At 45.9% G+C, this 12,127-nt stretch overlaps 1 protein-coding gene across 1 annotated transcript in view; it reads right to left on the reverse strand.

Moving 5' to 3' along the window:
• Positions 1-837: 837 nt before the first annotated feature.
• LOC306790513 (fibroblast growth factor receptor 3-like) overlaps positions 838-12,127 on the reverse strand; it is a gene marked incomplete at its 3' end in the record, with an annotated part of 28,939 nt that continues 17,649 nt past the window's right edge. The window contains exons 3-5 of the mRNA XM_079286836.1: positions 5,366-5,629; positions 1,412-1,477; positions 838-917 (exon numbers count right to left, since the gene is read on the reverse strand). Of these exons, the coding sequence (XP_079142962.1) occupies positions 838-917; positions 1,412-1,477; positions 5,366-5,629 (410 nt within the window). The remainder of the gene's footprint in view (positions 918-1,411; positions 1,478-5,365; positions 5,630-12,127) is intronic.

A 12,127-nucleotide genomic window follows, 5' to 3' on the forward strand; every position in this document is an offset into this window, starting at 1 on the left:
GAGGGAGTGTTGCCTGCCGGGGACAAAAGAAAGGTGGGCTTTTGATCTGTGCGACGGCGGCGTTTAGCTCGGTGCTCTGGGGAGAAAGCTTTGAGCACAGCGAGACAGCGCGGGTATGAGAGATTACAGTAATTCCAATTACAGATATAAAACTCAGATCACACTCAGATGTAGAAATCTAATCAGTTGCATCAATCCAATGATGTTTGCAATAAAAACTCCTTCAGAAGCAACTCTTGTGGTTCCAACAGACAACATGTTTTATCCCAGTGACAAGTGAAGCTCTGAAATGCAGTTTAACTGCATTTTGTAGCACAAAACACGACCTGTTCGTCTTGTAATGAGGGTTGCTAATAATTCAGGGTTTGCAAAACAAGAATCCCTGAAGTCAGTGGAAGCTGCGTGGACTTTATTAGGAGTCTGCAACCTTTGTAAGACCCGCGTGGAGACGAGGAACACGCTTTGACACAGAAAGCCTGCCAGCATACGAGTATATTAGTATTATTACTTAAAACTAAATACAGTCATGTAAACAAAAAGGTTACATGTAAATGAGTTTTTTTTACGTTTGTTACAGTCACTCACACTGCACTGCTGTCCTGCCTGCTGCCGTCATTCAGTCAATAACTTGTGTACGATGTTTGCACTTCACAGTATTCACAACGAACCATAGTTTCCAATTCTATGCGTCTATATCTAATCCCATCACTGTGACATTTATTCTTGTGTCACACCTATCTTACTATATTTGTTTTTTTGTGTTCTATGTTCTATGTGTTTTATGTTCTATATTTGTTTTCTTCGTCCTCTGGCCCTCCAGCAGCTCACGGCGCCCGGTCAGCGCTCTGTGTGCAGCAGCTGCTGCTCATTCAGCTTCACGACGCCGTTCATGCCGCCTTCATGGAAGTCAGGTTGTACTTTTGACACGAGACTTCAGGACACATTGATACTCCGTGTTTCGGTGCTAAAATAGTGTCGCTAGTGGACCAAAACAACCCGGAGGTTTCTTTGTTCTTTGTTTTAAGAGGTAACTGAAGAGCGGTCAGCAAAAACAACGCTGAAATTATGAAACAAACTAAAAAATGTATGAAGTTGACAAATGAAAACATGAGCCCACATGTAGGCTGAAGTGAGGGAGCTGCAGCTGTGATTTGGGTTTGGTGAAACTGCGTTTGGTGGTTTGTTAGTAAAACTCATTGTGGAATATGAATGTTTCTTTTCAGATTTGAGTTCCTTCCTGATTAGTTGTGTCCCATCTACTTGGTTGTTCCTCCTTTTAGTAAAAGGTCTTTGCATCATGAGCATCAACCATCTGCTTCAGTAGAAAGGCTTCAGAATATCACCTTACTTACATCCAATGACATTGTTTCACTCGAAAACGTTAGCTGAAAAATAGGAATTAAGAATTCACCATTTCCATTACCTGCATCTTCTGGATCTTCGTCATAATCTTCATCATCACCAGACGACAGAGAATCTTCGGAGAAAAGCCAAAAGAGAGTGCGATCAACGTTTTGAACAAATCTTATGTTGCATCTGTACTCGTTCAACTTGAACTGCATAAACAATCAGATATCACAAGAGCAACATCTGGAAAGCTTGTAGAGTTGATTCTGTGCGAGACAAGAGGACAATAAAGAGCAACAGAAAACAAAGCAGCAATTATGTGCATGTTAAATGGCCAATGGAGATTAAATGGTGTGTGTTCACCAACAAGTACGATTATATCCGCACATACACACGTACACACGTACACACATATACACACATACACACATACATATACACATATACACACATACACACATATACACATATACACACATACACACATATACACACATACACACATATACACATATACACATATACACATACACACATACACACATATACACACATACACACATACATATACACATATACACACATACACACATATACACATATACACACATATACACACATACACACATACACACATATACACACATACACACATACATATACACATATACACATACACATATACACACATACACATATACGCATGAATGCATCTTGAAAGTGACTCAATGAGAAACTCATGAATGAGTCTACAGTTCTCTGGAGCGTGGCGGCTCGAACCTACGACCAAAACATTTCCACAGACGTTATAGAAACGAGTCATTAGTTCTGCTGCAACACACGCGTGTGTACACACACACACACACACACACACAAACAACTCTTTCCATCTTTGCGATGCTAACTCTTGCTCAGTTAGCGTGTCGGATGACGACTAATTACTCTCTCAAGCCGCAGATACGACGGGTCATAATCGCTGTGTCACACATTTCCACGGCCGCGTTGTCATTATTTCCGACCTGACCTCCAGGTCTTCTGGTTCAGGTTAATGAGAGCCATCTGTTACCTCCACAACCCGCTTGAGCTCAAACGGCTCCTGAAACTGACGAGCAGGTTTTACTTTCTGTAGTTTGGCGCCTCAGCCAGTCGCTGCTGCGGTGCAGCTCAGCAGAGACGCTGGTTTGACTCACGTCACGTCACAGTTTGGACGGATTCCATCGCTCTGGTTAGCTCTGAAGCTATGCTAGCGGCTCTGTGGGGCAGCACTTGAGCTCAATGCTAACATGTTCACAATGACAACATGCTAATGGTTACCAGGTTAACTGTTAACTGTCTTGGTTTAGCGTGTCGATATGCTAACATTTGCTAATTAGCACTAAACACAGACATGTTTTGAACAAACCCTGATTTACCGCATGAGCTCAACTAAACTAGTTTTGGACATGAAAACAAAGACGAATGCGCTCAAAGCGTCAATTACATCTGCTGCACTAAAAAACAATAAGAGCCTCGAGTTAAAGGTCTTAGACGACCGAAATAAGCAAATATTACACTTTCAACAAAGGGAAGTGATGAGAAAAACTATTTCTTTCATTTGGTTAAAAGCTCCAGAATATTTAAAGCCTGTGTTCAAATTGGGCAAAACAAAACCTTCATAGATTCATAAACCTATACAACCCAACTTTAGAGGAACAAATGGATCATTTGTTGAGTAAAGTAGGAAGTATGGTTGACAATTGTAAAAAAAAAACAGACTCAACATGAATCAGTAAACGCTCCAAACACCAAAGACAAGCAGGAATCAGGCCCAGTACATTTCTACACCATTGGTTTTATGTGGTTTTTACACCCATATATATCTTTACTGACATATTTTTATATTTTGTGTCTATTTTGTGTCACTTCTCAGATGGCACACTCGATATCTATGTTGCATCAAAACATCCAATCTCAATAAAGGATTGCACACAATGACCAGTGCACAGACGGGAGGACGTCCTCATGTCCACTGGACAGACATAAAGCCAGACATATTGTCCGTTACATGATTGCAAAAGTTGCTCATTTTGATACATTTGGTGTTGCCGACAACTTCTTTCACCTCCTCACATTACAGCCTCTTGCTTCCACATGTGTACCGTGTGTGTGTGTGTGTGTGTGTATGTGTGTGTACAATATGAGCGCTCTCCACTGTGTGTGTGTGTGTGTGTGTGTGTGTGTGTGTACAATATGAGCGCTCTCCGCTGTGTGTGTGTGTGTGTGTGTGTGTGTACAATGTGAGCGCTCTCCGCTATCTGGACGCCGTCCAGGTGCTCAATCTGATACCACTCCTAAATATCTGACACCTTACTCAAATATTTGAGAATGAAAAAAAGACAATAGCCCATGTGTGTTTTAGATGGCGCTGAGGCTCTGTGTTGAGAGTGGAGGGAAGAGAACAGGATATTGCTGCCACATACTGTAAGACACCTGACCTCTCGTGTAATTGAGTGTTAAAATGATTTAGAAATGACAACGGGCGGCGATGAATTTGCGTCCTGTGTGGTTTTGATTGAACATATATAATATTTTTCCTTTAAAATCAGCGATGTGGGGAGTGTGTTTGTGTGTGTCGTCCTGCAGACTGGAGATGATACGTGGGTCCAGGAGGAGAAGCTGTCCACCTCTGATCAGTCCTGGAAAAAGGCCTTTTTCTCCCAAACACACATCTGTGTGTGTTCAAGTGTGTGTGTGTGTGTGTGTGAGGAGGTGGGGGGTAAGTTGCGAGGGAGCGAACTCTCTCATTTCTTGCCACCCCATCTGTTTTCAATGATGAAATGTCTCGAGCTAATTGCTTTCTAATTACTTGTCAATAACAGGCTCAGCTGGTGTCCATGGGTTTTACGGGGGAAAAAAGCCGCCAGACTTTTTAAGCTACCGCTCGCTCCCTTCTGACCCCCACACTCTCCCTCCTTCCCTCCCCTCCTCCCCTCCCCTCCTTCCCTCCCCTCCTCCCCTCCCACACTCCCATTAGAGCTCTGTTTCCATCGCAGACTTAAGACGTTACTCATCTCCTCATATGATAATGAATTTCACCTTTGACTGTGCATCAGGAGGGGAATCTGTGTGAAACTTGGTTGGGTGTTAGCCGTTGAAAGTCTGTGCCGCTGTCATGCATGTGTGTGTGTGTGTGTGTGTGTGTGTGTGTGTGTGTGTGTGCAGCTTGGCAGGCAGCTAGCCAGTAGGTGAAACCGCGCCGGAGGAGGAAATAACAGAACTTTCTCTCCTGAGCAAAGTTTTCACTGTTTTTCTACGAAACGTTATGAAAAGCTGTCACGTCGCGACACCACTGCTGTAACTGGTCCACAATGTTTATTGACAGGAAATACTTTGACTCTCAGTCGTCTGCCTGTCAGCCGGGCAGAAAGAGTTCCTGAGAGCTCCACAGTGTGCAGCCAAAGTGCCTGTTTCCATTGGAGCGCATGCTACCGACTCAAGTATCCTGACACCATGAGCGTGTCCTTGGTGTCATCTGTTCTTTAAATTAAATGGATTTGCATTTCTCCCAATTGTTTTCTTTGATCCGGCGCCCATCCTATCAGACGCTGGATCTCCGTATCGTTTTTAATCGTTCATCGGTTCACAATGAGGCTTTTCTCTGGATGTGGCCTTTGACAGACAGGTACGCCAATTGCTGATATGCCTTTTGCTTCCGGCCGGTTAAGAAGTCAATGACGGTATAAAACAGTCCGTAAAATAGGTTTTTCGAAAATTGTGAATCACCGCAACCACGAGAGGGCCTTGAGTATACAGTCATACACAGAAAATATTCGGCCGATAGGTCTGGTAGCATGAGAGATGAGCCACGGACGGACAGACGGATACACACACACACACACACGGTCTATCATGCAACCCATTCCAGCCTCCTGTCCAGGCTTATAGATTCACTAAACACAAGAGTTTTAAGATATCATTTCTTCCAGAAATCGAACATAAAGTATAAACAGGTTTAAAATCCGGCCGTTGTTGCTCTCACCGGTCACCCGGATGGTGTAGTTGCTGAGTAACGCGTTGCTGCGGGCGAGCCGGCAGGAGTAGACGCCCGAGTCCTCGTACGACACGTTGATGATGCGCAGAATCCTCTGGCCCAGCCGCGTCCGGTTGCTCGGCACCAGCCCAGCGCCGTCTTTGAACCAGACGATGGGCTCCGAGTGCTCCTCCAGGTCACAGGACATCTCCAGGGCGTCCCCCATGCCCAGAACATAGTCCTCCAGGAAGGCTGTCTCGCTGGACACAGAGTCTGAGCACAAGAAGAGGACACACTTATTAGGTTTGGTTCTCAACATATTTCAAGGCACACCCAACTGGTAAGTGATTGTAAATATGTGTTTAGACATTAACCCCATCTTGTAATACGTTTCATCATTTTAAGGCAAAATCAAAGACAGAAGAAGAAACTTTTTGAAACCCTCATTTATCAAGTAAAAATGCCAAATATTCTCTGGTGCTGCTTCTCAAATGTGAAGCTTTGCATATCAGATACTTCTTTAGATTTACACCATTGTAAATTGAATAATTAATGGCGTTTGGACTTTTGTTTGGAAATTTGAGGACGTGAAGATGACATGTTATCAGCTAAATGATCAGTTTAAACAGCAGGCTCATCAATAATGGCATTCTAGCGGCCCGCTAACATCAGGACACAATGTTAGATATTGAGGGAACACCAGGCAGGTTCTCCCACGTTCTGCTACCTGTAACATCATCAATCACAGGTTTCGTAGAATTCTAAAAATGAAGCGTTTAAGGTTTTGTCTAAACACCTTTCTTTGTTTCCGCCGTGTAATTAAGAGGCAAACTCAGTCACAGGTCGTGCAGCATAAGAAAAGAACTCCCCCCTCCTTCTGAAACAAAGAGGCAGTGATGCCGAACCGCTGGCGAGCTATCAGCTAATCCGCCTCTGGAAGTCAGAAAAGTGTAACTTTTCATTCCGGCACGAAGAGACAAACCCGAGGGTTGTGTGGGAATGAACGCACCAACCTTCCCCTGTCACACACACTCAGTCAGAGCCAGCGGAAACATCGGCATGTTTACCGGCCTCTCTGAGGATGGAGGAGAGACGGAGGGCACGTCTGGATAAAACAGACAGTGGCTCTCCTTGTGTCTCCTCCATCAGAGGTGTCTTCTCATCCAGACCTCCATTATACATCCTCGCCGTTAGGGAGAGACAGAAAAGCAACATCACGCAACACTCCGGTCGCTCTGGCAACCAACACGAGGACACTTATACGCACACAAGTGTAACTTCCACGTACGCAGGCGTGGAAGTCTTTTGAATGAGCTGCTCGGGCAACGGAGTACACAATCGCTGCCCCGCCCGCTCATGGGAAAGGAGACTCATGAGGTGTGTTAAGAGCGTGATTTATGATGGCAAACACAGCCAGCGTTGACCCCGCTGAAAGGGCAGCGGCCTCAGCGAGCCCCGCTGACAAGCAGCCAACGTGAACGCTGCCCTTTCCCTCGCTGACAGCCTCCGAGCCAGATTTGGAAAATTGGAGTTGAGAGGAGGAGCGAGGAGCAGCCCAGACGAGCCCATCTTCACGGGGAATACATAATCGCTGCTCTGAATTATAGATGGGCTCTCGCCTGCTGGTGCGGACGAACACCAACCGCGGGAACAAACGCAGTCAGACGCAGACGCAGTCAGACGCAGACGCAGTCAGACGCAGTCAGACGGACGTGCTGTTAATGTGGGAGAAGCAGCAGGTAACGCTGCCAGAGCTCCACAATCAAACCACTGCGAGGATTCTTCTTCCAGCTGCTGCAGGGCTCAAACTAAGTGGACTGAGTAGATGAGCTGTGAGTCGGTGTTTTTCTCTCCCTTGTTACATACATTAGAAATCCTGGAGATTTGACAACGGTATTTACGACGCTTTATATTTTGTTTTACAGCAGAAAAGGCCCATTCAGGGGACGAAAAGCACTGAGACGACGGCGCACGGAGCAGAAGTCCCAGCATGTCTATTCCTGATGACCTCTGTGAAAGAAAATGAGAAAATGGTTGTGAGAGGATCTCCAGGTCTTAAACATGGGGTTTGGGCTTCATGGGGGAGATATAATAATCTCCAGAGACTCACTCCGGCTTTATGGAGCCCGAGCAGCTGAGTACGAGCTCCTCTGAGCAGCAGCAGCACCGAGGCCCGACTGGAACGCCTCCTTTGTATTCAGCACGTATTCCCTGCTTAAAGGGTTAAAGGGTTCGTTCGCCCAAATTACAAAACACATACTTCTCACTTTGGCTACACCTCATGGCATCAACCATGCAGATAGTTTCAGCTGCATGCGCTCAGGCTGTTAATCGGTTCCTTTTCCTCACATTTACTCGTGTACTTAAAGCATTCTGCGGCCTCACAGCATTACAGCTTATTTCACTCGGATGTGTTAATAGCAAGGCAACGCATGTGTGTGTGTGTGTGTGTGTGTGTGTGTGTGTGTGTGTGTGTGTGATCCTGTTGTAAGAAAGGAATACTTTTGCTTTGATCCTCGGAAAATACATAAGAGTGAAACTTGTGCATCGCTCACACTGCCGGAGGGGAAACAAATGCAATTTACCAAACGAGCAAAACAAAACAAAAGATTTATGCCTCATACATAAACAAAGGTGTCACACAAAAGAGCAAAGCCTTTTCTTTTGGTCACCGTCAACGACAGAATATCTGCTTCAGCTTCAGATCCTGAACTTTAAAATGCAGATATAAAATATGGAGGAAGAAAAGAGGCGCTTTGAATGAAAGTGGATTTTGGTTTGAAAGGCGTCACTTCGTGCCGCTGCGCAACCTTTGGCTGCAGATCTACCGGCTTCAGCCGCAGCTTTCAAGCGGACGTCCTGTAATGTGCGCAGGTTCGATCACAGCGACGAGAGACTGCTCTTTGAAACGTGGTCCAGCAAGGAAAACATGCAAAGAGAGGAATTCCTAATTAGTAAGCGTTAAATTCCTGAAGAGAAAATTCCAGCTGCTGTGTGTCCAGCTGTGCAGGATGGTGAAGGTGGGAACGTGTGGATTTGAATGAATGTGAATGTGAGTGAAATCAAAGTGGGTCAGTCTGTCTCCTGTGGTTCTGTGAACCTGACAGGGCGGCTTAATGAGCGAGTCCTGAACAGGAGAACGAGGTCCACATCCTGACCCTTAAAGGAACTCAGGGCTTTTACCTGACAGCAGGAAAGAGCGGGAAGTGATTGGGATCCAAATTCCTTTCAATATGTATGACACTAAAACCACAGTTGAAGCTCCCAAACTAGTCACACAATAAAAACATTCTACAGGAAGTGAGTTCAGTTTCTGGGACCTTTTGTAGGTTTTGAGCAGCAGGAGGATTTTAAAAGGTGGTTTTCTGAAGGATGGTACCGAGTAGCCAACAACAAACATTTCCGACCATCGTTCATTCTCTTTACGTCGTCAGACCTTTGCCATGCCATAAATGTACAGTTATTGAATGAAAACTCTTTGAGAGACGGCATGTAGAGTAGAAGAAGTCTTTGGAAAGATTCTGGCTGAAATAAAGAGAAATGATCTCACAAAGAACAACCATTGAACCAACATCAAAAGAAGGTGTTGCGGAGGCAGCGGTTGGTGCATTTCTTCTCCATACTCTGGGGAACCTTGTGGAACCTTGTGGAACCTTGTGGAACCTGCTCTTTATGCAGCGCTGCATGACGTTGAGCAGGTGTCTCAGTCCTCCATTGAAGAGAACCGTGAATGTTTCCAGTTTCAGCTTTGGATTCGTACTCATGACAGCAAAGGAATGAGACATCACAGCAGCGGTGTGTGGGTGTGACATCAGGGCTTTCAACCAATCAGAGCTCTGGTTTACGAATGAATATCATCTCGTATGAATCTAGAGGTGTGACTGCACCGCTGCATTCCTGTACGTGTTCGCTGGTGATGAAACGCACTCATTCAAAGCCTTTTGTCTCCAATATCTTTCTGTTTACGTTCTTTGTTCTCGGGAAACCACTCGACGACGAACCTGTTGGACATCAAAGCTGGCGGAGTGAATGAGATGTGAAGTGATGAATGAGATGTGAAGTGATGAATGAGATGTGAAGTGATGAATGAGATGTGAAGTGATGAATGAACGCTCGGCTGCAGCGTTCTGGTGCCGTCCTCCAGCGCTCATGTCAACATCTACACATTCCCGCTGTGTTCTCGTCCGGTGTGGCATGTGTGAGCTATTGGCTGTGTGTGTGTGAGTGAGTGAGTGAGTGTGTGTGTGTGTGTGTGTGAGAGTGTGTGTGTTTGAAGGGGGTGGGAGCACTCTCACCGGAACCTGGGGCCAGCTGGAAGCAATGTGTGATATGTACTCTTTGAGTGTGTGTGTAACTGTGATATGTACATGTGTGTGTACGTATGTATCTGCCATTGTAAACGAGGAACAGTGTGTGTGTGTGTGTGTGTGTGTGTGTGTGTGTGTGTGTGTGAGTAAGGCTGGGCGGTCACTCCATAAATCAAGAGGCCCCCTGCCCTTCTGGCCCTTCTGGCCCTTCTTACCCTCTCGGCTCAATATCATAACAAATAGCCCTTCAGAATAAAATAAAGTCTCTCTTTGAGATGCATACAGACTCCATCGGCTCTGTCCGTCTGAAGAAGTTTATTTATCCTCCACAAACTTCTCCAGGGGCCGGCGGGCAGGCTGTGGCCCTGGGGATGAAAAGAGCTCTATTTGTGGGGAGCCTTTCCACGCCTGCCTCAGTTACACACACACACACACACACACACACACACACAGTGCTGGAGGAGAAGGAAGTACTGAGGAGCCGTGGCTGCTGTCATCTCAGGTCACGGGAGGGAACACGTGGGCGTTTAGCTCAATATGGGCAAACGTGTTACATTTAGTGTTGGAAATGAGATGCTATCTGACCAAATATTTGCTAATTTGCATAAATATCCAAATCTGAACTTTGGAAAACGCCAGGCTGAGAATTCTTCTTTCATTTTGTTGACATATTAGAGTCAGAAGGTTTTACGCAGGAGACTTTTGTATCACTCCATAACAGCCATAACAAATACATCTAATGATGCTAAAATGTTTTTAGGATTAAAATGTTGTATAAATCAGGCAGACTATAACTGCAGACGATAACTGAACTGTCTCTGTATTTTTGCGTGCACAGCGGTTAGCGATGGAAAACTCCACATGTGAGTTGAAATGAGACGGTGTGACTCTGTCCTTAGAGGACTTGATCCTTAAGACTGGCTTGTGTCCGTGTGTGTGCCGTGTTTCCCTCTTCAGAGTGAGGAGAATATTCTCTCAACCTCACATCCCTCAGTAAACAACTAAAGCGTGGCAGTTTGATGAATTCATTTTCCGCTCTGGAGGATTTAAATTCAGGGTTTCATCTCCGCTGAAACACTGAAGCTGTGATTCTCCGGTAACACCAGATCACCTGAGGAACAAATAACCTCTTGCCAGTTTAGTGTCCTTTAAACCTCTCCACCGGTTTATGTCGCTTCTTCAGAAAGATGCCGTCTTGTTCAGCCGGGCTGCTTTGCATGAAGAAACATCCTGCAGCTTCAATAAAGATCATGAACAGTGAAAGATGACAAGACGCTCTTTCTGTCGGGAGTTTAACGGGTACTTCTGTTGGTCGAAACGCAGAACCTGTTCAAACCATATCTGTGTTTCAACCACTTTGGAAAGTGATGGATTCCAGATGGGCCGGTGAGACATTCATCTTCATCAAGCTCCCTCTTTCTGCCTCCTCCTCCTCCTCCTCCTCCTCCTCCTCCTCACTAACACAGAGCTAATAATACAACGGAGCCGTGTTTCCAACATGTACTTCTTTTTTTACTGCAGGTAATTAGTTGTTTGCTTCTACTGCTGAAATAGATCGGAGTCTCCTTTTCTGTTCAAACGCTTTCCACATTTTCCGTGGGCGCTTAACGGCCCAATCAGAGTGCACGTGTGAGACGCCGGGAACGGGAACCAGTTACCACTTCTTAAACTGTAAAAAATAAAGATTATCTTTTAAAGAAATCTCCTCCTCCCAACAGATTCTTTTACTTCTGCTTCCTATGCTGAAAACTGGACCGACTGCCAACTGTTTGGCACACTCAACATCACATGACCTTCAAACAGGATCTGTGGAACCCCCCCCCCCTCCATAAAGAACACATTTCTCTTCCTCCATTTCACAGCTATGCCTATTGTACATGCTGCTCGTCCTGGAAGAGCTCCCTCTTCTTCTCTGCAGTGAGCAGTGAAACCCCCGTAATCTCGGTTTAATGTGGTTCGGCCGGATGTAAATACCTCCGGACAAAGCCCTTAATCTGGGCCAGCCTGACAACCTCACACCGTTGCAGAGAAGCCTGCCAGCAGAAGATGGAGAGAAAAGAGGGATGGCTCGGCGGAGATCAAGGAGGAGAGGAGAAAAGAGAAGAGGGGGGGGGGGGTTCCCCAGCTTGTTGCCTCTATTCTTCACTGAGCTCAGCCGCGCTTCATCAAAAGAGCTCCTAAAATCGAGTTAAAGATAGACGTTGCCTCTAAACATCCCGCCCCGGCCTGTGCCAGCCCCCCCCCCCCCCCCCGCCTGGCACTCCGCTCGGCCGCACTAACGAGCATCGGAAGCTACTGTACATCCAGAGCATCTTGGCAGCGGCCAAGCGGCCTTTCACACCCTCACCGTCACCCCCACCTGCCCTCCATCCCTCCAGCCTGGGTCTGGTCCACGGTAATTGTCATTCCAAAGACGAACTGGCCTAGTTTCAATTCAGCAGACAAGTGTAAGAAGCTCGGCCCC

The sequence above is a fragment of the Melanostigma gelatinosum genome (genome assembly GCF_949748355.1).
Source record: "Melanostigma gelatinosum genome assembly, chromosome: 16".
Lineage (NCBI taxonomy): Eukaryota > Metazoa > Chordata > Actinopteri > Perciformes > Zoarcidae > Melanostigma > Melanostigma gelatinosum.